Here is a 24,164-nt window from a genome sequence, read left to right as displayed (position 1 = left end):
ATAAAACAAGCTCCTTTTGCAATGGCACATGCTTAATCGTTTTCGTTTTGCTGCTTTTCTTAATAATTTTCTATCAGATACCCATACTTACCAGGGTATGGAACAAGGATTATAATGCTTTCTCAGCTAAGTACTTCATGTTGGGCTTGTCTTTTCTACTCCTTTGTTTTATGCAGCACTCAAGAGTGATCTCTCTTGCCTGATGAAGCTTTTGTCACCTCTCTGGCACGTCAGTGGCTGTGAAATGCTGTCCAATCCCTTATCACTTCCAAGGGCCCAGTTCCAGGGACTTGCTTCAACAGAAAGCCAGGTCCACTCAGATGATGTTCAGACAGTTTGGTTGCAGGAGCTGGACTTCTGCTTTTCCTCAGCCATGCAAAATGGACAAACTGCTTTCTTTACTAAGTGCTTTCAAAATATCTTTAATAAAGTGTATGTCAGGGATCAGTCAACTGTATCAGTTTACACTGTCTACATTACTTCTTCATGTTTTACAAACCAGGCAGACTGTACCAGGGCCTCTGTGTCATTTATTAACCAGCACTGTCTTCCCAAGAGTGACCCTACCACTGGCTGGCCCTGTGGCTCTGTGGTGCTGGTAGTGTTCTCACAGCTTCTGTTCCTTAGCTGTCCTTCGGGCCCGGCTCCTTCACAGATGGTCCGCCAGCCAGGGTGCTGTGGAGTTGGAATGTCCAGAGCCTCCCCTTGCTGATGCATTCACTGCTTTGGAACCTGCTGGCTTTCCCCTGGAGTGTTGAAATAGCTTTACCCATGTTGTTGGTTCAGGCCTGACCCTGCCCAGCATTACCTTCAGGGTGTCACAGTTCCCTTCTGTCCAGGTACCTTTCAAGCCACATTGCCACATCAATGAAAAGCCTCAAAAACACTTCTGTGAGATATAAGATTATCTGCAAGGCAAACGAGGAAGTTATTAATACCCTATTTGTTGACAGAATGAGGCTTCCAGCAGATGGTGCTTGGAAAGTTACTTCCCCCTCACTGTCATCCCTTGCCCCTGGGCCAGCTTAGGGACCTAACTTAGGAAAGGATCCTCCCCAGCTTCCTTCTGGCTGAGTAGCCTGCCAGGGTCTCACAGCAACAGTGATACTGTTCCCCTCTCACTCATGTCTTCTGTCCCAGCACAAGTGCATGCACCATTCTTTTACCTTCTGGCACATTAATTCATTTCCTAGTTCCTTGAATTAAACTACACAATGAAGGCCCTTTTGTGGAAAACGAGAACAGAGTTTCTCTGTATTTTTCCAAAGAACAGATTGAGGACCAGTGAATAAGGTGAGAAACTAGCCCACTGTGTATTAGAACCAAGGAGGGCTGAGTCATAAGAGCAAGGGCATGACAGAGTGGGGCGCACCCTCCTTGTCACCGGAAGACCCCAGCAGGAATTGAGTAGTTGTATGTCTGGAAGGCAGTGGGTGGAATTCACACATATGCTGACAAAACAGCCCAAGCTCTCAGGCACTATAGCTTGCATATTTACCTGCTTCAGTCTCTTTACCAAATGTTGTCCTGTCTTAATGACTGGTTTTATTGGAACATTTAGATTTTTTCCTGTACTTAAACTGAAGAAAAAAGTAAGAAGAATCTAAGTGGGGGTGGGGTGGGGAGGGGTTGCTTTTCTTGTCTCACTTAGAATGCAAATAGTCCAGCCCTGGATGGAGGGATAACATTTGAGAGCAGTAGTTCTCAGCCCTGTGTACATTAGAATCACATTAACGTGGAAGTGGGATGGGTTTACAAAATGCCCCAGTGATCAGCACCATGCCAGACCATCAGCATAAAAACAAAAACAAAAAACACTACTCCAAATGTTGAGAACCACTATTTTAGAGAGCTCCCTGTACATGGAAGTTTTCAAGTTGAAGGCAGATGGTGGCTGAGATGTTAGAGGGGATTTTTCAAGAGTCCTTTCAGATTTCAGATTCTGACTCTCCATAGAGTTGTTAGAGCAAAGAAGTATGATTTCTCTGGACCATGATACCTTCAAAAGAATACGTACAAGCTGAATTCTGCTTTGAAATAGAACTTACTTTATTTGGAATTTTTTTCTATAATAATTAGATGATATGTAGAAACACACACACATGCACACACACAATTTGTTTTCAGCATCCTGCACTCAGGATATCACTGAAACTGTCAGTGATTGTTCCTGTGCTTTGGATGCTTAGAAAGCACATCCTCTATTAGTTATCAGGGGGATTACAAGTTATCTTTCCTAAAGTATGAGAAATTGATTATCCATTTTTCCTGATTAGGCAGCAGATGGATTTTTGTTTGTCGTAGGATGTGACCGAGGGAAGATACTCTTTGTCTCAGAGTCTGTCTTCAAGATCCTCAACTACAGCCAGGTATTGTTCATGCCCCTGTTGGTGGTGGGCAGCCTCACAGCAGTCAGAAGTGTCACTCAATTTTGTCAGAATAATTATAGTATACAAGTCACATGTGAACTTCTTCCAGAAAATTCTTAACTTCTTAACAGATAAATTAATTTAGAGTTAGAACAGTCTGGTAATATGTTCCATATTCCCCCCATTGGAAGATCTGACTCTGATCTGATCAGTAGCATTATGGCTTTCTTCTATTGCTGCAAAATAAATCTCCCACAATATGTGGTGAGCCCAGAGGGTAAGAGGCTATCTGACAAGGGAGAAGGGTAGGCAGGTAACACAGTAACAGAGAATACGACACTTGGAAATCCACTCCATACTCTTTGCAGTGCTGTGTCACTTCTTAGCTCTACTGAACCTCAGTTTACTCTAAAAATTGATGATGATAACCTATAGGATCAAATAAGAGTAACATTTATAAACGCTTCTAGAACAGAGCTTTCACTTGTTATGTCCCCCAGAGCTTTTATTCATTTATTCATTCACTCACTGACACACTGGTATTTGCATGGAAGCTTGGTAGGCAGAAGACTTGAAGAATCAAAATGACATTTATGTAAATTAGAATTAATGTAAATTTAATTTTTCCAAAGATTTCTGCTCTTTTTAGTCTTAGAGCAAAGTTATGGAGGAAGTTGCTGTTATCTCTCTGTTAATAGACAAGGTGACTGAAGCATATGATATGCGTAACTTGCTTGAGAACAGAGAGGCTGAACAGCAGAGCTGGAGTCAGAGCCCACCCCTATCTTCCGCCTTCTGAGGTCTTACAGGGGAATTCCAAGATTATTGCCTTAGAAGAGCATGAACTATATAATTGAGGGTTTTCCTCTCACGTTATCAAAATTAACCTCCAGATGCCTCCTTCCTTGTGTCTAGGCAAAGTGGTTGGACATATGTACAGGTTCACATAGGAAAAGTTTGAGGTCTCGTGCACAAAAACACAAAGACAACATGCAGACTGTGTGCGCTTACTTGTTGCGTAATTGATTTTCTGCATGCAGTTGACTTGCCATGTTTAACATTTCATCTCCACAGAATGATCTGATTGGTCAGAGTTTGTTTGACTACCTGCATCCTAAAGATATCGCCAAAGTCAAGGAGCAGCTCTCCTCCTCCGACACTGCACCCCGGGAGCGGCTCATAGATGCAAAAAGTGAGTACCAGAGAGGCCTCGCATTTCCTCAGCAGCCCACTCACAGGCAGCCAACCCTGAGTGAGCAGAGGGTGAGTGTGTGTGATGGGCTCAGCCTTTCCAGTCCTACTTCTCTGTCCTCTTTCTGGGGCACCAGAGCTATCTTTGGCTAAATGGAATTATTTATGTTCTTTTGGGTTTATTTTACATAAAAAGAAGAAAAAAATCTCAGTGTCCAAATTTATTGAAAAGAAGAGCTATTTAGACTGGATTCTTTCTGATTTTTAGACTTTTCTTTTTTCTTTCAGAATCTAGAAAATCCCAGTTGTATGCTCCTGAGTTTAAAGGGCTAAGTTTGATTTGTTCTGTCAGAACAAATGGGCTCTATTTACCTGAGTTGCACACAGGCAGCCTCATAAAAGAAAGAAAACGTCAACTATAAATATGGTGTTTCTTCAACCAAAGTGTTCCTCTTTAGGTTGGCTCCCCCACCTGGCTTTCTTCTTGCAGTAGTGGAACCACCATTCACATCGCCCCCTCTGCCCCCGGCTTCCTGCTACTGCACACACTCCTGTGCAAGGACCCAGTAGCTGTCATCTACTTTAGTCCTGTGGGAGGCTGTGCACTCCTACAGTTAAGAATGAGGACTCTGGCTGGGTGCGGTGGCTCACGCCTGTAATCCCAGCACTTTGGGAGGCCGAGGCAGGTGGATCTCTTGAGGTCAGGAGTTTGCAGCCAACCTGGCCAACATGGCAAAACCCCATCTCTACTAATAATACAAAAACTAGCCAGGTGTGGCAGTGCATGCCTATAATCCCAGCTACTTGGGAGGCTGAGGCAGGAGAGTTTCTTGAATCCAGGAGGTAGGGGTTGCAGTGAGCCGAGATCATACCACTGCACTCCAGCCTGGGTGACAGAGCAAGACTCTGTCTCAAAAAAAAAGGAATGAGAACACAAGGGAGATTACTGGGCTCATTCCAGCTCCACCATTCACTAACTATGTGACCTTGAGCAAGTCACTTAACCTCTCTCTGTCTCAGTTTTCTCATTTATGGAAGAGTACCTATTTCATTGGGTTGTTGTGAGGATTGAGAGTGTTAATGTATATAAAGTAGGCAGAACAGTTCCTAGCACATAGCAAGAACAGTATCAGTGTTGCATTCACCTTGGCCCAGTGCAGTCATGGCCTAACTAATGTCCTGTCCCCAAGCTGTCCATGTTAATCCCTGGAAAGAAACACCACCAGAGGAATCTCCTTCAAATCATCTTCATTATAGCACTCCTCTTGTTCCTAAAAGTAAGGTGCAGACTTTGGTATCTGTTGTCCTTTATAGTCTTGCCTTGGATTGTTTTAGTGACCTTAGGAGAAAAATATGAATGGCATTTGGTCCTTACCTTTGAGGCTCTTAGCATATAGTCAGAGAAACGAGGAGACAGACAGCACCCTGCATAGTAATAGGTGCAGCCATAGAAATAGTGCCAGGCGTAGAGAACGGATGATTAATTCTCATGTGGGCGCAAGGACAGGCATCACTGAGTAGATGACAACCGAGGTGGGTTTGAAAAGATGAATTAATGTTTGCCAGGTAATGAAGGGAGGAAGACAGAAGAGGAAACAATCTGTGGACAGGTGCAGGGGTGTGGAGCCACGTGGCTTGCTTGGTGCTATTGGACAAAACATGCGGGGAGGGGAAGGGCTGAAGCATGAAGACCTTTTGTTCTGTGGGGACACAGTGAAGAGCTCTGAGTTGGGTGCGGCAGGCTTGGATTGGCATTCTAGGGGAGATCACAGAGCTGGCAATGTGGGAGGTAGATGGGAGGGGAGGAAGCCCAGAAAGAGCCCTGGGCGGCGGCCATTCCTTGGCACACTTGCTCGCGTGATGGCCATGGGTGTGTTTTCCCTCGGCTTCTGTACTGACACCTAGCCACTGTTTGGTAAGGAGGTGTGCACCTCAGAATCACCTAGGAGCTTTTCAACATAGTCATGCTCCACCCGCAGAGATTCTAATTTGGTTTTTCCGGACAGCACAGTCCAATAGAAACATAATGCAAACCACAAACATGAGCCACACGTGTAATTTTATATTTTCTGGTAGCCAGATTTTAAAAAATAAAAATAAATGTAAAATTAACTCCAAAATATTATTTCAGCATGTAATAATTATAAACAAGTTCATTCGCATTCTTTTATTTTTCTGTACTGTCTTTGAAATCATGTGTGTATTTCACACTTACAGCACGTTTCAATTTAGAAAAGCCACATTTCAAGTGCCCAGTAGCTGCATGCAGCTAGTGGCTAATGCATTGGACAGCACAGATCTACAATGGGGTCCAGGAATCTGTAGGTTGATCACGCATCCGGGGGATTCTGGCCTACAAGCCATGTTGAGAACTTAAGGCAGTCCTGCTCCCTCCTTTCCTTCCCAATATCCATATCCTACTCATCCTTCAGTGCCAGCCCAAGTTCTTTCTCCTTTGGGAAGCACAGGTTGTCTTTGCCATTTATTTGGCACTAATCTTATATCACCCTGTCCTATTATTAATCTTTTCTTGGTGCATGTCCATTTCCACTTTGTCAGCCATAAGTTTCTGTTGGGCAAGAACCCCATAGTATATTTCTTTTCATCCCCAGAGTACCTAATCAATTTATTTAGTAGCACACTCTATGTGATTTATAAACATTTCCAGATTGACAACATACCTATCCATGCTGCATCTGTTAAAGCCTAAACTAGGGAGATATTTGTCTCATGTCATCATTATAAAACAGTGAGGCAGGCAAGAAAAGCCTTTGCTCAAGGTCACACTCCCCCTCCTGACAGACAACACTGCTCTCAGTTTATCACATTTTGTGTATTGATTTGCAGCTGGACTTCCAGTTAAAACAGATATAACCCCTGGGCCATCTCGATTATGTTCTGGAGCACGACGTTCTTTCTTCTGTAGGATGAAGTGTAACAGGCCTTCAGTAAAGGTTGAAGACAAGGACTTCCCCTCTACCTGCTCAAAGAAAAAAGGTAACAATTAAAACCCTGTGACAGGTGAAGCTTGCTTTCTACAGCGGAGCTCTCAGCAGGGCATTGCTTCCGTGGTTTCTGGCTGGCCAGAGTGGCAGGTCCCAGAACTGCAGCCAGTACCCTGCAGTCCTCCCTGTGTGTAGGGCAGTTGGGAGCAGAGGAGAGAGCTGAAAAGCCTGATGGCAGAGATTTGTGGAGAGGACTCCTCTGTTTAAATTGTGTTTCTTTTAATGCGATTGAGGAAGAATACTCTCAGCCACAATCCTAACTGCCTCGTGAACACCCACCAGTCCATCAAAATTACTCTGAGCTCACCAGTGACCTTCATGTTGTTAAATGGAATGCACACTTTTCCTTTGTCTTCCTTCTTGAAGTGTTCTCTTCCCTTGATTCCATGAAACCACATTCTTCCTCCTCCTCGACCCCCTGCTGCTACAGGCTCTCTTGCTGGCCCCTTTGCTGGCTGCTCCTCTCTGTCCTGGGCTGCTTCTCTGTCTGCAGTCTCTCTCTATAGGTCACGTCATCTACTCCCTTGGCTTTAAATGCCAACAACTTCCACATTCATATTTCCAGCCTAGACTTCACTTTTGAACTCCATATTCATAAATGTACTGCTTACTAAATCAACTTGCTTGGATATCTCAGGGGAATTTCCAACAGGATACATGCTAAAGTAATCACCTGAGCCTCTCCTCCAGCATAAATGGCACTGCCATCCAGCTGGCTGCTCATGCTAGAAGCTGGGGAGGCACCCTCACTTCTGTCTCACTACCCCACTCCTCAATCCCATTAGTTACGAAATCCTGCCACAGAGAGTCCCATCTGCAAAAGTTCTCTGAAATGTTTGTCCCTTTCCATGCTGCCTACTGTCACTCAGCTCCCAGCTGCCCCCAACTCTCACCAGGTTGAAAGTGTAGACACACATGCTCCCCACCCCCAACACAGCAGCCAGGATGATCTCTTTATCAGTCCCCTTTTAAAAACCCCTTCAGTGTTCCCTATTGCTCTTGAAGAAAAGCTCAAAATATTTAACGACCATGCAGCCCCTGACCCTGCCACTAAGCACATGTAAGCCATGTTGACTTCCTTTGATGCCGCAAGCCCTTTCTGGGCAATGCCTCTGCACATGCTGTCTCTTCTGGTTGGAATTTCTTCCCTCTCCCCATAAGCTCCCTTCACATGGCTGTCTCCAACCTCAAACTGACTTATGTCTTACAGCACCCTTCTGGTTTGCTTTCTAGTGCTTTCTTATACTTGCTGTTATATAGTTATTTTTGTGATTATTTGTTTAAAGTCTGTCTCCCCCACTAGGTTGTGAACTCCACAAGGGCATGTCTGATTTGTTTTTCACTCTTATTCCAGTAACCAGCACAGACTCCATGCTTGGCAGACACTCCATAGTGGCTTGCTTGTTGGTGAAGTCTATAGGTGCTCCACACTTAACGTGTCCCGAATCAAAATCTTTTTTTTTCTCTCTCTGCTAGTCTGTTTTCTCTCTTCTCTGAGTCAGTGAATGACACCAGCAACCACCCAATCCAGAAAAGTTGGAGTCATCTTCATTTGTTTCTTTCCCTTAAGCCTGATATTCATAGCAAATCCCAATAGTTTGATCTCAGAAATTTCTCCTGCTTCCTTTCTCTGCTCCCTCTCATCTTCACTACACTGCCATAGTTCAGTCCTGCTCATCTTTTGCTGTATTATAGCCACTGGCCCCTGAACTAGCATTCCTACTTCTGTTTTCTACTCTCTTCCAGTTCACATGTCACTCTGTTCCTACAGCATCCAAACCACAATTTGATTTTGCTATTTCTGCACTTAAATACCTTTAGAGGCTCTCCATTTCCTGCCTTAAAAAAAAAATAGACCAACATATTGGTTAGCAAGTGATCCATGGCCCTCTTAATCTTCCACCAACCTGCCTTTCCAATTTGCCCCTCACTCCCAGTACCTCCAATTTCACTTCAACCACACAGAGCTCTTGGCCATTCCTATATACGCTATTCCTCTGTGCCTTTGTATGTCCTCAGCCTTTATGCATTCTAGTCCCTCAGCCACTGCTCATCCTTCTTGACCCACCTCCTTCACTGGTTTTTTGGGGGAGCCTTCCTCTCTCCAGGAAGAGTTAGATATTCCTTCCTTGGTGTATGTAATAAATGCCCATGGTATAACTGGCCCTGCTTAAGCATACTGACACTGGATGACAGTTGTTTGTTTTTCTTTCTGTCTACCCCTTTCACTAGATGTTCACTTCTGGAGAGTGAAGCATTGATTTTTTTTTTTTTTTTAACTCCCTACCTACATCCCACCCCACCATCGGCTGCGTACACCTCTATGACCCAAACCTACTGCTGACACTAACCACAAACTTTGCCTTCTAGCAGATCGAAAAAGCTTCTGCACAATCCACAGCACAGGCTATCTGAAAAGCTGGCCACCCACAAAGATGGGGCTGGATGAAGACAATGAACCAGACAATGAGGGGTGTAACCTCAGCTGCCTCGTTGCAATTGGACGACTGCATTCTCATGTAGTTCCACAACCAGTGAATGGGGAAATCAGGGTGAAATCTATGGAATATGTTTCTCGGCACGCGATAGATGGAAAGTTTGTTTTTGTAGACCAGAGGTAAGAGTCTACATACTACCCTTGAGCAATGATGGTAGAGGATTTTCAACCCTGATCTAAAAAGCAGAGAAGACTGGGCCATCAGCTGGCTTTTCTAAGAAGAAAGAAAGAAACAAAGCTGGGTGGAGTGTCTCACACCTGCAATCCCAGCACTTTGGGAGGCCAAGACGGGTGGATCACTTGAGCCCAGGAGTTCGAGACTAGCCTGGGCAACATGGCAAAACCCTGTCTCTACTAAAAATACAAAAATTAGCCAGTCATGGTGGCACATACCCGTAGTCCCAACTACTCTGGAGGCTGAGGCAGGAGGATCACCTGAGCCTTGGGAGATCAAGGCTGCAGTGAGCTGTGATTGCACCACTGCACTTTCTCCTGGGCAACAGAGTGAGACCCTGTTTCAAAAAAAAAAGAAAGAGACAAGTGATGTGAGTCTCTGTTAAAAAAAAAAAAATGGGACGGGGGAGGGATTGCACTGGGGAGTTATACCTGATATAAATGATGAATTGATGGGTGCTGACGAGTTGATGGGTGCAGCACACCAACATGGCACAGGTATACATATGTAACAAACCTGCACGTTATGCACATGTACCCTAGAACTTAAAGTATTAAAAAAAAAATGAGATTCAATAGGATATAATCATAAATACAGAGATTTTTCTGTCATTCTTTGGCATATAGAGACAGTTAAGTGGGTGCCTTGATGTCCATGGCTGAAAGAAAAACAGTAGGGATAGCATGCTGTCTGAATCTATAGAATGTTCCAGGACCATTATTGTGATTGACATTCTTTTGAATCTAGGACTTGGAAGCAATTATTTAGTCCTGAGTTGTCCAATAAAATACTCATTGGCCAAGGAAGCCTCCTATGTGGCTAACGGCACAGACGTAGAACATTTCCATCATCACAGAAATTATTGTTGGACAGCCTTGATCTAATCCAACCTCCTTATTTTATGGATGAAGAACGGAGGCCCAGCCTGGGGACTAGTCTCCTGTAGGATTCACAACTAATTGGTAATAGACCTGGACCAAGGACCCAGGTGTCCCAAATTTACTGCTGCCTACTGCTTTCCTTCAGAATATGCATAGGCTAATAATTTTTCTGGCTACTAGAGACAGCCACAACATGCTGGAAAAGGAGACAGCCTCAGCTGTCTTGTGGCCTCAGCTGCTGCAGCTTCTGGCATTTGGTTGTCCTGATAAAAAGGAGGCAGCAAAAACCAGAAGCCTTGCACTGAGATTTAGATTTATATCACATTTTAATCTAATTAATGTAGTTCCTTTTTAAAAGACGGATCTCAGTCTGTCACCCAGGCCAAAGTGCAGTGGCGAGATCTTGGCTTACTGCAGCCTTGACCTCCCGGGCTCAAGCAGTCCTCCCACCTCAGCCTCCCAAGTAGCTGTGACCATACATGTGTGTCACCATACCCAGCTCATTTTTCTGTGTTTTTGGTAGAGACAGGGTTTCGCCATGTTGCCCAAGCTAATCTTGAACTCCTGAGCTCAGACAATCTGCCCACCTTGGCCTCCCAAAGTGCTGGGATGACAGGCATGAGCCACTGTGCCTGACTGCTTACCATTTTTAAAGCCCCCTCAGATTTGATTTCTTGTGATAATAGTCCCTTTACAAAGCTTCTTTGCTTTGTTTCCCTCTATTTTTATAGCTTTGATTAAATTCAGATGCCTGAAAAAGATCCACACAGTGAGCCCTCTGAAAATCCATCCAGCTCTTTTGCGTGCAGCTTTGACCTTGCTCTCATAGGCTGTAGCAGGGTTTATCCATTGCAAAGTTGCAATTAATCGTCTGAATGGCTTTTTCTTCTTTAAATATTCCTTTATTCCCTTTTAGGGCAACAGCTATTTTGGCATATTTACCACAAGAACTTCTAGGCACATCGTGTTATGAATACTTTCACCAAGATGACATAGGACATCTTGCAGAATGTCATAGGCAAGGTAAGCTAGGATGTGTAAAAGATCTTAAGTTTAAAGTGTCCCCTTGCTTCTAGACTAGTCCACATGACCTTCCAGGGAAATCTGTCCACTGAGGATGTAGGACTCAGCCAGCCTAGGGCTCTTCAGGTCAGAACATCTGTGTGAAGAGGAAACTGACGCCTGCAGGCACTGTTTATCCCCTTGTAGTTGCCCTGTGATGACTGCATGGCAGTTTCTGAAAGACATCTCTTGTTCAGAGGGTTTTCCCAGACCCTGGATTTAGTACGGCCGAGACTGATCTGATTCATTTTTCCATTCAAGCCTGCACCACCTCCTGTACTTTCTGTCTTGACTAATACTGTGGCTCCATGTGCAACCTCCTCAGAGAGACCAACACTGACCCCTTCTTTCACTGTGTCTCCACCAGATCCTGTTCATTCACCTCAGACATGCATTTCCAAAAGTCTACTTTTTACCACCCCTACTGCCATCACCCTGGTTCAGGCCCTTGTGCCTACTTAGAGACCTGTGATAGACTTCTCAGGGTTTCCCTGCTCCCTCTCACCCCCAGTTCATCTTCCATAGTTATCCCATTTATCCCCATCATCCCCAGATAGATTGAGACTGATAATATCAGCCTGCTTAAAAACCTCCTGCTTTAGACTCAAGCCCAAACACTTTTGACAGGCATTCAGATGTGAGACTTTCCACCTCCTGGCCCCAGCCCACCTCAGTTTCAGTCCCCATCCCTGCCTGCAGAGGCCTGTGCTCCAGGCACCCTGACCTTCTCACTGGCCCCTCCCCGACCAGACCCTGCTGCTCCTCAGGCACTGCTGGGTTCTTCCCTCCCTCCTTCTCTTGGCAAACTCGTGTTCATCCCTCAAGGCTCTGATCTCTTCTCCCTGTATAGTCTTCCCTCACTCCTCTTCTTGAGGGCAGGAGTCATAGCCTGTCTCCTCTTGTATCTCCAGTGCCTGGCACATGAGAAGTGCTCATGACATGTTTATTACATGAAAGAATGAGGTTGAATAGGTGAGTGGCCTCTATCGATTTGGATGTTCTTAGAAGTAAGTTCTGTATTGCCCTTGGGCTTTGTGATTGGGATAAAGCATGACATTTTGGACAGTGCCTTCTCATTTGCTGGTGGTCATGTTAGAGCTGATTCCAGTTAGATATATAACATGCAGTCAGTAATTCCCTAGAGCCTCAATTTTACAGACTATGGAAAATTGTGACTGCTTCACAAATGAATTGAAAGGCTCTGAGTTAGACCCTCAGAAACAACCTGTTTCCTGAGTGTTGACCACTGGGGTTTCCTTGGCTTACTAAAGAGCGATGTCGTTGCTCAGGTACCTTTACTATTTTGTATTGGATGTCCTGTTTAATACTTTCGTCTGAGAAAACAACCATGTTCATGTTTTCTTTACATTTTCAGTTTTACAGACGAGAGAAAAAATTACAACTAATTGCTATAAATTTAAAATCAAAGATGGTTCTTTTATCACACTACGGAGTCGATGGTTCAGTTTCATGAACCCTTGGACCAAGGAAGTAGAATATATTGTCTCAACTAACACTGTTGTTTTGTAAGTACTTTTCCTATATCTGAAGCTCCCCTTGCTTCAAAGAGATGCCTAGGGCTCCTTATCTAGAAAATGGGGTGCAGGCAACATCCAGTATCACATCCTTTAATGCCATCTTGCTAATACCTGTGAAGCCTCAGGACTGGCAGAAGCTAGAAAGGATTGTTAACAAAGGACAAGCTTCAGTACTTGCACCGTGCAGGCCCTGGCTTATGAAACTGCTCCAGGAAACAGCAACATTTCCTTCCAGATAAAGCAGCTAACCTTTGAATTGCACAGGCCCCGCACTCTAGACATCCACTTGTGCTGCTGTGGAGGAAGGGGTTGACAATCTATGAAAGGTTCATACAGGCACTAGCTCACACTGGCCTTGGCTGAGGATGGGGAGGTCTCCATACCTATCAGGCAGGGGGTCCAAGCACTGGCAGCTGGAATGCCATCTCAAAAGGCTGCTACCTGCTAGATGAGCAGAGGGAGGTGAAGGAGCCTCTCTTCGGCCAGGCCTGCTCTCCATTCTTCCTTCCCCATAGTGTCCAAAACCCCACCTATCGTTAGAGCTGCATGAGGGGCCAGGGCTAGGTGCACTGCAGGCTGGCAGGAGGAGGTGCTGCAGTGCTGGCAGTGGTCACTGCAGCCACCACCTCTGCTGAACTGTGTCCCATACATATTAGGAAGGCCCAGGCAGGCAGTGGGGCCAAAGGCCAGGATGCAAACAGTGAGACCTGTTCACCCACTCAGACAGACACTTCATTTTCTGGCCTGTCCAGGTCCAGAGTGGACACCGGACACCTTGGCCAAGTTGAAAGGTGCACAGTTCTGAGCAGGCCTGACTCACGTTTCCTTATTGCTGGGATGTTCACAGAGCCAACGTCCTGGAAGGCGGGGACCCAACCTTCCCACAGCTCACAGCATCCCCCCACAGCATGGACAGCATGCTGCCTTCTGGAGAAGGTAACTATGTGCTGCTGGGGCCCTGGGGCTTGCCCGTGAGAAGCTGCTTGTGGTCAAATATCCTCCCCTAAAGTATTCAGGGTCCCCTCCATTCATATTCTGTGGAACAAGGGAGGTCTAGAGGGGATGATGTGCAGATTTCCCCATGAATGCCGAGGACACTGTCATGTCACTTTCTCTGTTGAGCCAGAATACTAGGAGCTCACTGATGCACTTTCCAAAGCTGCCAGCCCCTGGAAGCCCTTGAGCTTGCAAACTGCCTACTCCCCTTGTGCTTTCCTCCTGTGTTGCCCAGTGGCCATGAGGTAAAGTGCTCTTTGGTGACTGTCACTGGCTCCTGTAGTTGGCAGGAAGGTGTCTTTCGGCACTGGGGTGTGTACCATACCCAGTGGGCTCCCTTCTCAGGCTCAGCCTTGGCGCTGTCCCTGCTGTCCACACTGGACTCATCCTTCCTGGGACCATCCCCACATGCATGGCTGCAGCCCCCATCGATGACTCCATCAGTCATCTCTATCGATGACTCCCACATCCACATCTCCAGCCCCAGTCTCTCTCCCAAGCTCCAGATCTGTCTCTACAAATGCCTCATAGACAGAACCACCTGGAGTCCCAGAGGCACCTGAAATTCAGAATATCCCAAGCTGATTTTCTGCACTCCCCCACCTGATTGGTTAAGCCAGAAACCTGGCTGCTGTCTCTCCCCCATTATATCTAAACACGGAGTCCTGAACCTTCTGTCTCTTCAACTTCATCACCACTGTTGCTATTTCACCCTCCTCATCTGCTGCCTGGATCACTGCAAATCACTTTGCAACTCTAGTCCCACTCTCCCCACCCCATCCTCCATTGTAGTTCATTCTCCTTGCTGTGGACTTTCTAATAACCCAGATCTCATTTGTGCCTTTTCTGTGTATTGTCCTTTGGTACTCCTCATTCCCTTGTGGAAACTGTCCAAATTCGTTAGTACGGCATCCAAGAGGCTCCTCATGATCGGATTGGTACCTGCTGCCCCAGTTTCATCTATCATGCTCTCATCATCGTTCATGATGAATTCCTTGGAGGAGTCTCCCAAGTTTTAATCTGCCTCAGTGCTCCTGCACGTGTTGGTTGCTGTGCCTAGAATGTTTTCTCCTCCTTACCTCTCTGCCAAGCTAATTCATACTCATCTCTCAAGACTCAGCTCAGGGTGAACTTGCTCCAGAAGCTGCACCTGGCCCCAGATGAGTTGGTTGCCTTGTGCTTGCCTGTCAAACTTACGACATTTTGCTATAGCCATTGTGTTCATCCTGTTGGTTTCCCTGTTAAACTGTGAGCTCCTTGAGGGCAGGGACTTGTCTCTGTAACCCTGGCACATACAGTGGTCTTCAATAACTAATTTTTTTCAGTGCATGAAGGGAAAGAATTAGATGCTGCATGAAGGGAAAAAACTAGCCTCAGATCCTAGAAGGAAACGAGCCTTTCCCTGCTGGAATGCCTTTTCCTGACAAGCTATAGCCCTAAAGTCCCTCAAGGCACAACGCTGATGTTGAACTGCAAGTGGATCATGGGATAAACTGGTTTTACTTTAATACATAATAGTATTTCTTCCTCAGTTTTCCCCTTTCCTACTCTCAGATTCCTTTGTTGTAGGTGGCCCAAAGAGGACCCACCCCACTGTTCCAGGGATTCCAGGGGGAACCCGGGCTGGGGCAGGAAAAATAGGCCGAATGATTGCTGAGGAAATCATGGAAATCCACAGGCAAGTAACACCTTCTAGTTCCTCTGTTAAACCAGTGGTTCTCAACCCAGGGAAATTTTTTCCCCCAGGGGATATTTTGCAATGTCAGGAGACATTTTTGGTCTTCACAACTGGGTGGGAGGTTGCTACTTAAACATCCTGTGAATAGAGACCAGGGATGCTGCTTGTTAAACATCCTACAGTAAACAGGACAGTTCCCCGCTCCCCACCCAACGAAGAAATCCTGCCTTAAATAAAGATGCTAAACCAAAACAGCCCAGAGCTAAAGAGAATTACTGAGGAGACTTCCTTATGGCTCAAGGAGCTTCCCAGTACGGACAGATGTACCTTTACTTTACAGGAATGCAGGAGTAGAGCTGTGAACTATCAGAGTGATCTGGACCTTAACAAAACATTCATTTTTTTTTTTTCAAAGAGCTGCCCAGGATTAGTACTAGGGACCAAGCAGATCAGCTAGTTATTACTAGCTGTCTTGGGAGAGACTTCCTTTCCATATGAAAGAGAAGGAGCTTAGAAACAGTCCACCTGCGTGTGAGTCCTAGGCCTGTCTCTCTACCTGGCTCTGCTGAGACTTACTTAACCTCTTGCTGTCTGTTGACTTAAACCGTAAAAAGAAAGCACTATTTCCCAAGAATTGTGTTGGGATTGTGAGGGCACTCAGGAAAGTTCCAGGAACACAGCCTGACATATAGTGAGTGCTTAAAAATTAATTAAATCTGTCTTTAAGAGCAATCATTGAGAGGGACGCAGTTATCATAAGTCTGTCCAAATTTGGGGAATAGAGAAGGTGGTAACCAGATTCTTCAGAACGCAACTTAATGTAACATAATAATAAGAAAAGGAAGAAAAAACTGCTGCCACTGGATTCTGTCAGGAGAATTAGAGGCTGGACTGTTTTCCAATTGGCCCATAAAGGGGCTTTTTTCCCCATAGGTAACACAGCTCTCTTCCAACCCCACAGGGTTAGTGGGTGTGACCTCTGCATTAGGAAGGAGATATGAGGGTAGTGTGCAGTGTAATCAGGTTCAAACCCTGTACTTTGCATTTTGCATACCCTATACTTTGCTTGAGACCATCCAAGAACAGTATCAAACAGTCCTTGACCTCAAGAATTTTAAAATCTTTTAGAAGTCTATTTTCTTTATGATAACAGGAAAAAGGGAGAGTGCATGGGCCAAAGCAAGTGAAGGAGGAAAGATCTGAACTTGGCCTTAGCCAGGGTTTGCAATGAGCGTGGATGTTCCCTCTAGAAAAGTCAGGGATATTCTTGAGTGGGCATGTGAGTGGCAAATTCAGGGTCAAGAAACAAGCTACCTAACTGGGCAGGCTTTGTGTAGGAAGGAGACACAGAGCTATGATGGGAGATTAAGAAACCCAAGAAATGATACTATGCAGTTTGGACTGGAAGAAACCTGTAAGACCCCATTTGTTGTAGGATGCTGAACAAGCATCCAAAGTCTTGTGTTACGCTTTGTGGAAGTTGCATTGGAATAGGGAGAGAGAAGGTGGGCATGTTTGATAACCCAGGAATGAGGCCTTATCCAACAGAGATGACACTGCCAAAAGAGAAATCAGTAATCTAAGGTCTAGCGTTTGAAGATGAAATCAGGAATGATGAAACAGCAATTCTAAGATGAGAAACCTGGGAAAATAGTGGTTTCATAGACATAAGTAGGGAAAGGTGGGGGACACTCAGCAATTTTTCTGTAAGCAATTAGCAGCTATTTGTGCGTGCTGAGAATACGTGATACGTAGTTGTAAACTGCCATTAAGAAGCTTATAATCCAGAAAGAAAACTTGTTCACTCTGAAATCTAGAGAAGTAGGCAATACAAGAACCAAAGGACTTCTGGGCGGTGGAGGAGTGGTGTCTGGGTCACCTAAAAGCTGCATTCATCCATGTAGGAGCCGAGAGCCCTGTGGTAACACAACTGCCATCACACTCTCCCTAAACTCTAGCTGCAATGCCAAGTGATGGAATCTTTCCTGAGGTCCTTCAGCCTGACAAGTGTTTAGGTGGATTTACAGTTCTAAGTCTTCCCTTCTATAAATCTTCTGAGAGATATGCTAGATAAGAAAGTCCTGGACCCATTTTTCATCAACCACTGCCTTCGAAGACTGCTCTTACTATCACTACTCCTAGGCTACCTTTTAGAGCTTGGTGCCCTCCATGTCCTGAGAGTATTCACTAGCTAAACAGTGTTTGTGGAGAAGGGGATAAATTTTTTGCTGTGGATCAAAGATGGAGGTTGATCTTAGAAGGCCTCCTCCAATTCACCTGGATTCTGTGAGGAAATAAAACTGGCCACTTACTTGAAATTCACCAACTGAATGCAAACTCCAGTCCAAGGGCTTTGTCAGTGAGATGCTTGACTCTAGGGACTGCATTCTAGATCAGGTGCCTGCAGAACAAATCCAGCTTGTCACCTGTTTTTGTAAATAAAGTTTTATTGGAACACAGCCACACCGATTCATGACTGTGGCTGCTTTCAAGCTACAGAGGCAGAGTTGACCTTTTGTGACAGACACTGTATGGCCCAGAGAGCCTACTATCTGGGCCTTACAGAAAAAGCTTGCCAAACCCTAATCTAGATCTTCATCCCCTTTCTCACCTTTACCCCTTAACAAAACACACACACTCCACTGAAAAAAGAAAAGGCAGTGTAATTCTCTTTTCTGACAGGATAAGAGGGTCATCGCCTTCTAGCTGTGGCTCCAGCCCACTGAACATCACGAGTACGCCTCCCCCTGATGCCTCTTCTCCAGGAGGCAAGAAGGTAAGACTGATGACTCTTAGCCTAAGCTAGAGAGCCTCTTGCCCAAGATCTGAAATGTTGGGGGTGGGAGTATGGAATTGCAACTGTGACTGCTGAGACAAGTTGGACTACTTCCTCCTTGAAGTAAATCCCATCTGTGTGAGGCTGGATATAAAGCATACTGGTAGGGCTAGGGAGGCTTGCTGGCACCTCAGAGGCTTTCTTCCATGTGAGTGGAAGAAGGGAGAAAGAATAAGGAATGGGGAACTGTCAGTTCAGTTAATTGAGGGAGCAAATTCAAGAGTTCCCATGAGGGAAAGATTATTGAGTACCTCACATAGAAAAGTTTCTCATTATCTGCCAGGAGTTTTCAAGGGAGAAAATATTAGTGTCTAGGGCAGGCAATGGAAACAGCAATGCCACCAGCACTGCTTTGGAAATCAAGCCATGCTTTATAGCTGCAGAATACTTGGGGATCTGCTGCTTGGAGGTTCCTGTGGTGTGACAGCATTGGATCCAAGCAGTGGATCAATCACCAGCCCTCATGAAGAGCTTTCTGTAAGACTACACTATAAATAGGTTTAGGAACCAGTCATTTGTTTTCATCTTTGCCGGAGAACTTATAAGCCTAGGCCCACGTTAATCGTAAATCATAAATCTGTTTATACCGCCTGATGTCAGTAGAGCTTAGGACAGTTTAAAGGCTAGCATTTTGGACACAATGGCTTCCCTCCCCATCTCTTAAAACACATAGAGAGAGAGAATATTAGGAATTTCCATAGGCAGGACTCCTAGGGCACAAACCATCAAAAGCAGGGCAAGGATTTTCAAAACTGAGCTCCCTGGAGGTTTGTTCATGTTACCAAGAGCTGTGGTGTTACCAGGTGGGATGGGCGTGGGGGTAGTTGCTAAGGAGAGAAGGTAAGGGCAGAAATCCTGCTTCTGCAAGGGCAGCAATACTTCTTTTTTATATAGGAATCTTCTGCAAACATTTCTATTTGAAAAAGGGTTTTGCTCCCCTCGAAAAGGTTGAAAGTCAACAAATTAATGGGTAAGACTACAAAGTAAGAAAGACCTGGGTTCGAAGCTTGGCCTTGCCATGTGCTAGTTATATGAACTTGTACAACTTTCAAGCCCTAGTTTTCTTTATGATGGAGCTAATACTGGTTAGGGTAGCCAGCATCTTTGCACATGAGGTCCTATTATGAGATAATATATGTGAAAGTGCTTGGCTCACAATACCACTGACAAGTGAAGTCTAGGTTTGGCATCCTGTGCCCCTCGTCCCCCTGCCCCTAACACACACTGCTTGCCAGCCGTTGTCTTAGTTGTTCTTCTGTTATACTTCCAGGTCCTTCCTGCATATTGGATCCACCATCTTCTTAGGGTGGTCTTCCAGTCTCTGCTTCTCAAGTTAACTTTTAGGTACTTTACTTGACTCCTGGTATTACCAGGGATTCTACTACTTGGTTTTGAAAGGTTATCAGTCCAGTATAGGCTTAAATATTACTCAAAGAACTTTCACATGCATTGTTTCATCTCACCTTCACAACATTATAGTGACAAGATCCAGGCTCCTCAGTGTTCCTTTTATAAGTATGGCCCGAAACTACAATCCTGGGCTCATGACTTCCAATTCTTTTCACATCAACAACTACCAGCAATCAAAAGCTGTGCTCTGCATCATAAAGCTCCAGCTATTTTTGAGGCACTTATGAAACTTCTTCCTTTTCTTTGGGAAGAATGGATTATAAAATGGATCTGTGAGAAGAAATTTGGATGTGTTCTCATGAGATGAATCCTGGGCAGCAGAACTTACAAGAAAAGCAGCTTAAACAAGACAGTTATAACTGACAGCAGTATTAAATGGTGCACCATACCCAGCTCTTTCCAGTCACTTTCAAATTTGGAAGGTCCAAAAATGAACCATTTTGCCTGCAGTTGTTTCACTCAGGATCAAGCTAAAAAGGAAACCTAAGTGAGCCTCCGTAGGTCCCAGGAGAGTACAGACATCCAGAAGCACTAAGGAAAATTCAGAAAAAGCAGCACTTCTACAAATGTCATCTGCAGTCTTTTTCCAGAAAGAGGGGGCACAAGATCCTTTTAAGGATCTGCAAGGTTAAAGCTATTTTCTTAATAACGTTAAAACATTAATTTTTTTCACTGTATTGATAATGTGCACTATTCATGCTAAAAGCACTGTTGGGTAAAACTGCTGGCATTTTACCAAAATCAGACAAGTGGCACCAAACTATACTAGTAGTCACTGTATTCTTCACCACCACACCCTCGCGATTAAAAAAAAAAAAAAGTTTAAAGCTAGTTTCATTTAAGATTGTCCATCATGGCTAGGTGCAGCGACTCACCCCTGTAATCTCAGCACTCTGGGAAGCTGAGGCAGGCAAACTGAGTCCAACAGTTCGAGGCAAGTCTGGGCAACATAGAGAAATCCCATCTCTACTGAAAAATACAAAAAATTATCCAGGTATGGTGGTGTACCTGTAATCCCAGCTACTGGGGGACTGAGGTGGGAGAATCACCTGAGCCCGGGAGGTTGAGGCTGCAGTGAGCTGAGATTGTGCCACTGTACTCCAGCCTGGGCAACCAGAGTGAGACCCTGTCAAGGAGGGAAGGAGGGAGGGAAAATGTCCATCATTACTTTTATAAAATTGTCAAGTACACATCTTTTTAATGCTCTGTGACAAAATGAGAAGTACACACAAAGAACTTGTGCTGCATACCAAAGTATGATGTTTGTCTCAAAAACTACTTGTGTGATTAAGTTGTGAGTTGAACTAGCTGCTATTTTCATTGGACACCATTTTTATTGTATATGGTCATTCAGTTTTGTGTATTTAGAATACATTTTTTTGGAAATGAACGAAGTTAACCTGTCACTTCAAGGAAAATGACTGACATTTGTTGCCAATGATAAAATGTGAGCTTTCAAGCAAAAATTGGAATTTTTAGAAAACTTGTATCTGCTACTTTGACCTTGAGATCTTCCTAAAACTTAAAAAATGTTGTTGATTAGATAGGAAGTATTAACAGTGGTGATATTTTGATGCTGTATAATGAAATGTGTCAACATATAGAAGATATGCATAATTCAGTGAACCAAAATTTTCTAACTAAACGATGCAAGATATTTCAAAATCATGTAAGGGTAAAAGATCTATCCTAAGTGCAAAGATATAAAGAGTACAAAAAATTCATTGATACGGTTTCAGATTCCACTTTGCAACTCACCTTTAAGAAACTTCTACGTGTCAAGTTTTGAAGTGGTATCAAAAAAGAATACAATTATTTGAAAAGTCTATTAAAATATGCCTCCCTTTTCCAACTACTTATCTGTGGGAGATCGGATTTCCTTCATATACTTGAATCACAAGACATATCTAAATAGACTGAATGGAAAAACATATATGAGAATCCAGTTGAAAATTATTAAGCCAGACATTAGATTTGCAAAAATGTAAACTAATACCCTTCTTGATAATTTTTTGTTATTGTTTTGGAAAGTAGTTATTTTTCATTAAAATACTATTCATTATTTATGTCGACATGTAGTGGGTTTCTTACATTTAAGAAATCTATTAGTTTTAATTTCAAATACAGTAAATATTGATAAATACAGCCTATATAAGCTAAAGTTCTTTGGAGTCCTCAATAATTTTTTTAAGAGTGTAACAGGGTCCCTAGACCAAAACATTGCTGTGGAAATAAAGTAAGTTATAATGCCACCTACTGGCAAGGCCTGAAATGCGAGCAGCTACGAAACTGTTGCCTCATGTATATCCAGATAGGTCTCAAAGAATGCTCTTCTTTGAGACTCAGCCAGGGGAAGGCAGCTGGGGTGAGTAGGGGAGATTTTGAGACAGAATTAGAATTCTCCTACTGAGTAGCAGTAATAATCCTCCCCAGTGGCCTGTCTTAAGAACTTAAACCACAGGTTGCTGAAGTTGGCACCTGTAGTATAAGAGATTTACTTTTAAGTGTTTTGTTCATTTGACTCCTTAGAGCTGTGTCTCTTCACAGCTTGTTAACTCCACTTATTTCTTCTTCAGAAATATCTGTCACTATGTTTTATTCCCTTATAGGGGAAATACCCAGTTGGGCTCATTGAAATTTAGGCATTGGTCCTAAAGAAATATGTGGGCATCATGATTCCAGGCAGTTGAATGCTCTTGGGATTTTATTCAGCCTCTAAGTTGCCTCTGTGGGCTCACTAAAATGAAGAGAAAAGAACAGTTGGGGGAGAGGTTTTTTTCTTACTATGACCATGTCTGTTTAACAGTTCCTTACATCCAACAGAAAACTGAAGCCATTTGAAGCTTCTCCCCAACCCACCCCATGCATTTCCAACATGCTTCATTTTCCTTTTGGCATTGCTCATAATACTGATTCAAACTTCACACTTCCCTCTTTTTGTTTGTAGATTTTAAATGGAGGGACTCCAGACATTCCTTCCAGTGGCCTACTATCAGGCCAGGCTCAGGAGAACCCAGGTTATCCATATTCTGATAGTTCTTCTATTCTTGGTAAGTGGCATTATTATTGTTTCCATTGCAATGAGCTTGCAAAACATCTGACATAGTCAGTTTTAAGAACTGAACTGTATGAAACAAGCTAATCCTAGATAAATTTGATAGGAACAGAATAAAAGTTTAAAATTTGTTTAACTCTCTAAAAAGTTGACTTCAGTGTTTGAGTTTTGGTGGAGGTCCAAATTTGTGCCTGGAACTCAAGAGGAAGCTACAGCTACCTAGACATAGGCTTTCTCCTATGTGGGGCATAATCTCTTCAGAGAGGAAGCTAATGAAGGTTCAGAGATAATGCCTAGAAGGGTGATTAGTAAGCGTATCAGAAGGTATTAAAAGTCATTGAGTGAAAAGAGTTTGCTTTTCCCATCACATCCATCTTTTTCTCTACTTGTCTTTCTAGATCTGTTTTTTTCCCCTAAACTCTCCCTTCCTATTTGCCTTTCTTTTTGTAACTCCTCTTAACTGGTTATATCAGAATATTAAAATAAGCTCAACTCAAATATTTTTAAGATTTATTAAATTTTAAGCACTTTGTACTTATTTCTAAAATGATCATTTGATTCCTTAGAGCTGTGTCTCTTCACAGCTTAACCCCACTTATGTCTTATGTATTTTTTAAAAATTGGTACTTTCCTCTGAAAAACAGCAATATAAAAAAAGATAGCCATGCAGCCCAAAAAGCAGCCTCTCACCCTACCATTAAATGTAACCTTCTTATTAAAAGTGTGCTTAGGAATTGCTTACTTAATCTAAAGATGCTTTTAAAAAAAAATCACTGACCTGTCTTTATCTCCTCCCGCAGGTGAGAACCCCCACATAGGTATAGACATGATTGACAACGACCAAGGATCAAGTAGTCCCAGTAATGATGAGGCAGCAATGGCTGTCATCATGAGCCTCTTGGAAGCAGATGCTGGACTGGGTGGCCCTGTTGACTTTAGTGACTTGCCATGGCCACTGTAAACCCTACATGTTGCTTTGGCAACAGCTATAGTATCAAAGTGCATTACTGGTGGAGTTTTACAGTCTGTGAAGCTTACTGGATAAGGAGAGAATAGCTTTTATGTACTGACTTCATAAAAGCCATCTCAGAGCCATTGATACAAGTCAATCTTACTATGTGTAACTTCAGACTAAGTGGAACTAAGCCTGCTCCAGTGTTTCCTCATCATTGATTATTGGGCTAGCTGTGGATAGCTTGCATTAATTGTATATTTTGGATTCTGTTTGTGTTGAATTTTTTAATCATTGTGCACAGAAGCATCATTGGTAGCTTTTATATGCAAATGGTCATTTCAGATGTATGGTGTTTTTACACTACAAAGAAGTCCCCCATGTGGATATTTCTTATACTAATTGTATCATAAAGCCGTTTATTCTTCCTTGTAAGAATCCTTTACTATAAATATGGGTTAAAGTATAACGTACTAGACAGTTAAATATTTTTAATAAATGTTTCCCTTGTTCTATAAA

The 24,164-nt window shown here is 43.7% G+C and overlaps 1 protein-coding gene across 27 annotated transcripts in view; it reads left to right on the top strand.

Moving 5' to 3' along the window:
- The window catches only part of ARNTL (aryl hydrocarbon receptor nuclear translocator like), a 108,793-nt gene extending 84,629 nt beyond the window's left edge, over window positions 1-24,164 (top strand). For 7 of the 27 annotated variants that reach the window (XM_023230927.2, XM_023230928.2, XM_023230937.2 and 4 more), the window contains 11 exons: window positions 2,277-2,369; window positions 3,444-3,561; window positions 6,408-6,557; window positions 8,936-9,182; window positions 11,035-11,141; window positions 12,556-12,706; window positions 13,566-13,654; window positions 15,269-15,392; window positions 18,075-18,168; window positions 22,586-22,688; window positions 23,494-24,164. In XM_023230927.2, the coding sequence (XP_023086695.1) occupies window positions 2,277-2,369; window positions 3,444-3,561; window positions 6,408-6,557; window positions 8,936-9,182; window positions 11,035-11,141; window positions 12,556-12,706; window positions 13,566-13,654; window positions 15,269-15,392; window positions 18,075-18,168; window positions 22,586-22,688; window positions 23,494-23,654 (1,437 nt within the window). In that variant the 3' untranslated portion in view covers window positions 23,655-24,164. Of the gene's footprint in view, window positions 1-2,276; window positions 2,370-3,443; window positions 3,562-6,407; window positions 6,558-8,935; window positions 9,183-11,034; window positions 11,142-12,555; window positions 12,707-13,470; window positions 13,655-15,268; window positions 15,393-18,074; window positions 18,169-22,585; window positions 22,689-23,493 lie in introns of those variants that run through there. The other 20 variants (XM_023230930.2, XM_023230939.2, XM_023230931.2 and 17 more) reach the window with 7 other exon arrangements.

This window comes from Piliocolobus tephrosceles, chromosome 13, assembly GCF_002776525.5.
Source record: "Piliocolobus tephrosceles isolate RC106 chromosome 13, ASM277652v3, whole genome shotgun sequence".
NCBI classification, from domain to species: domain Eukaryota; kingdom Metazoa; phylum Chordata; class Mammalia; order Primates; family Cercopithecidae; genus Piliocolobus; species Piliocolobus tephrosceles.
Note: the sequence above shows the minus strand (reverse complement) of the source record. Positions and strands in the feature narration are given on the sequence as shown.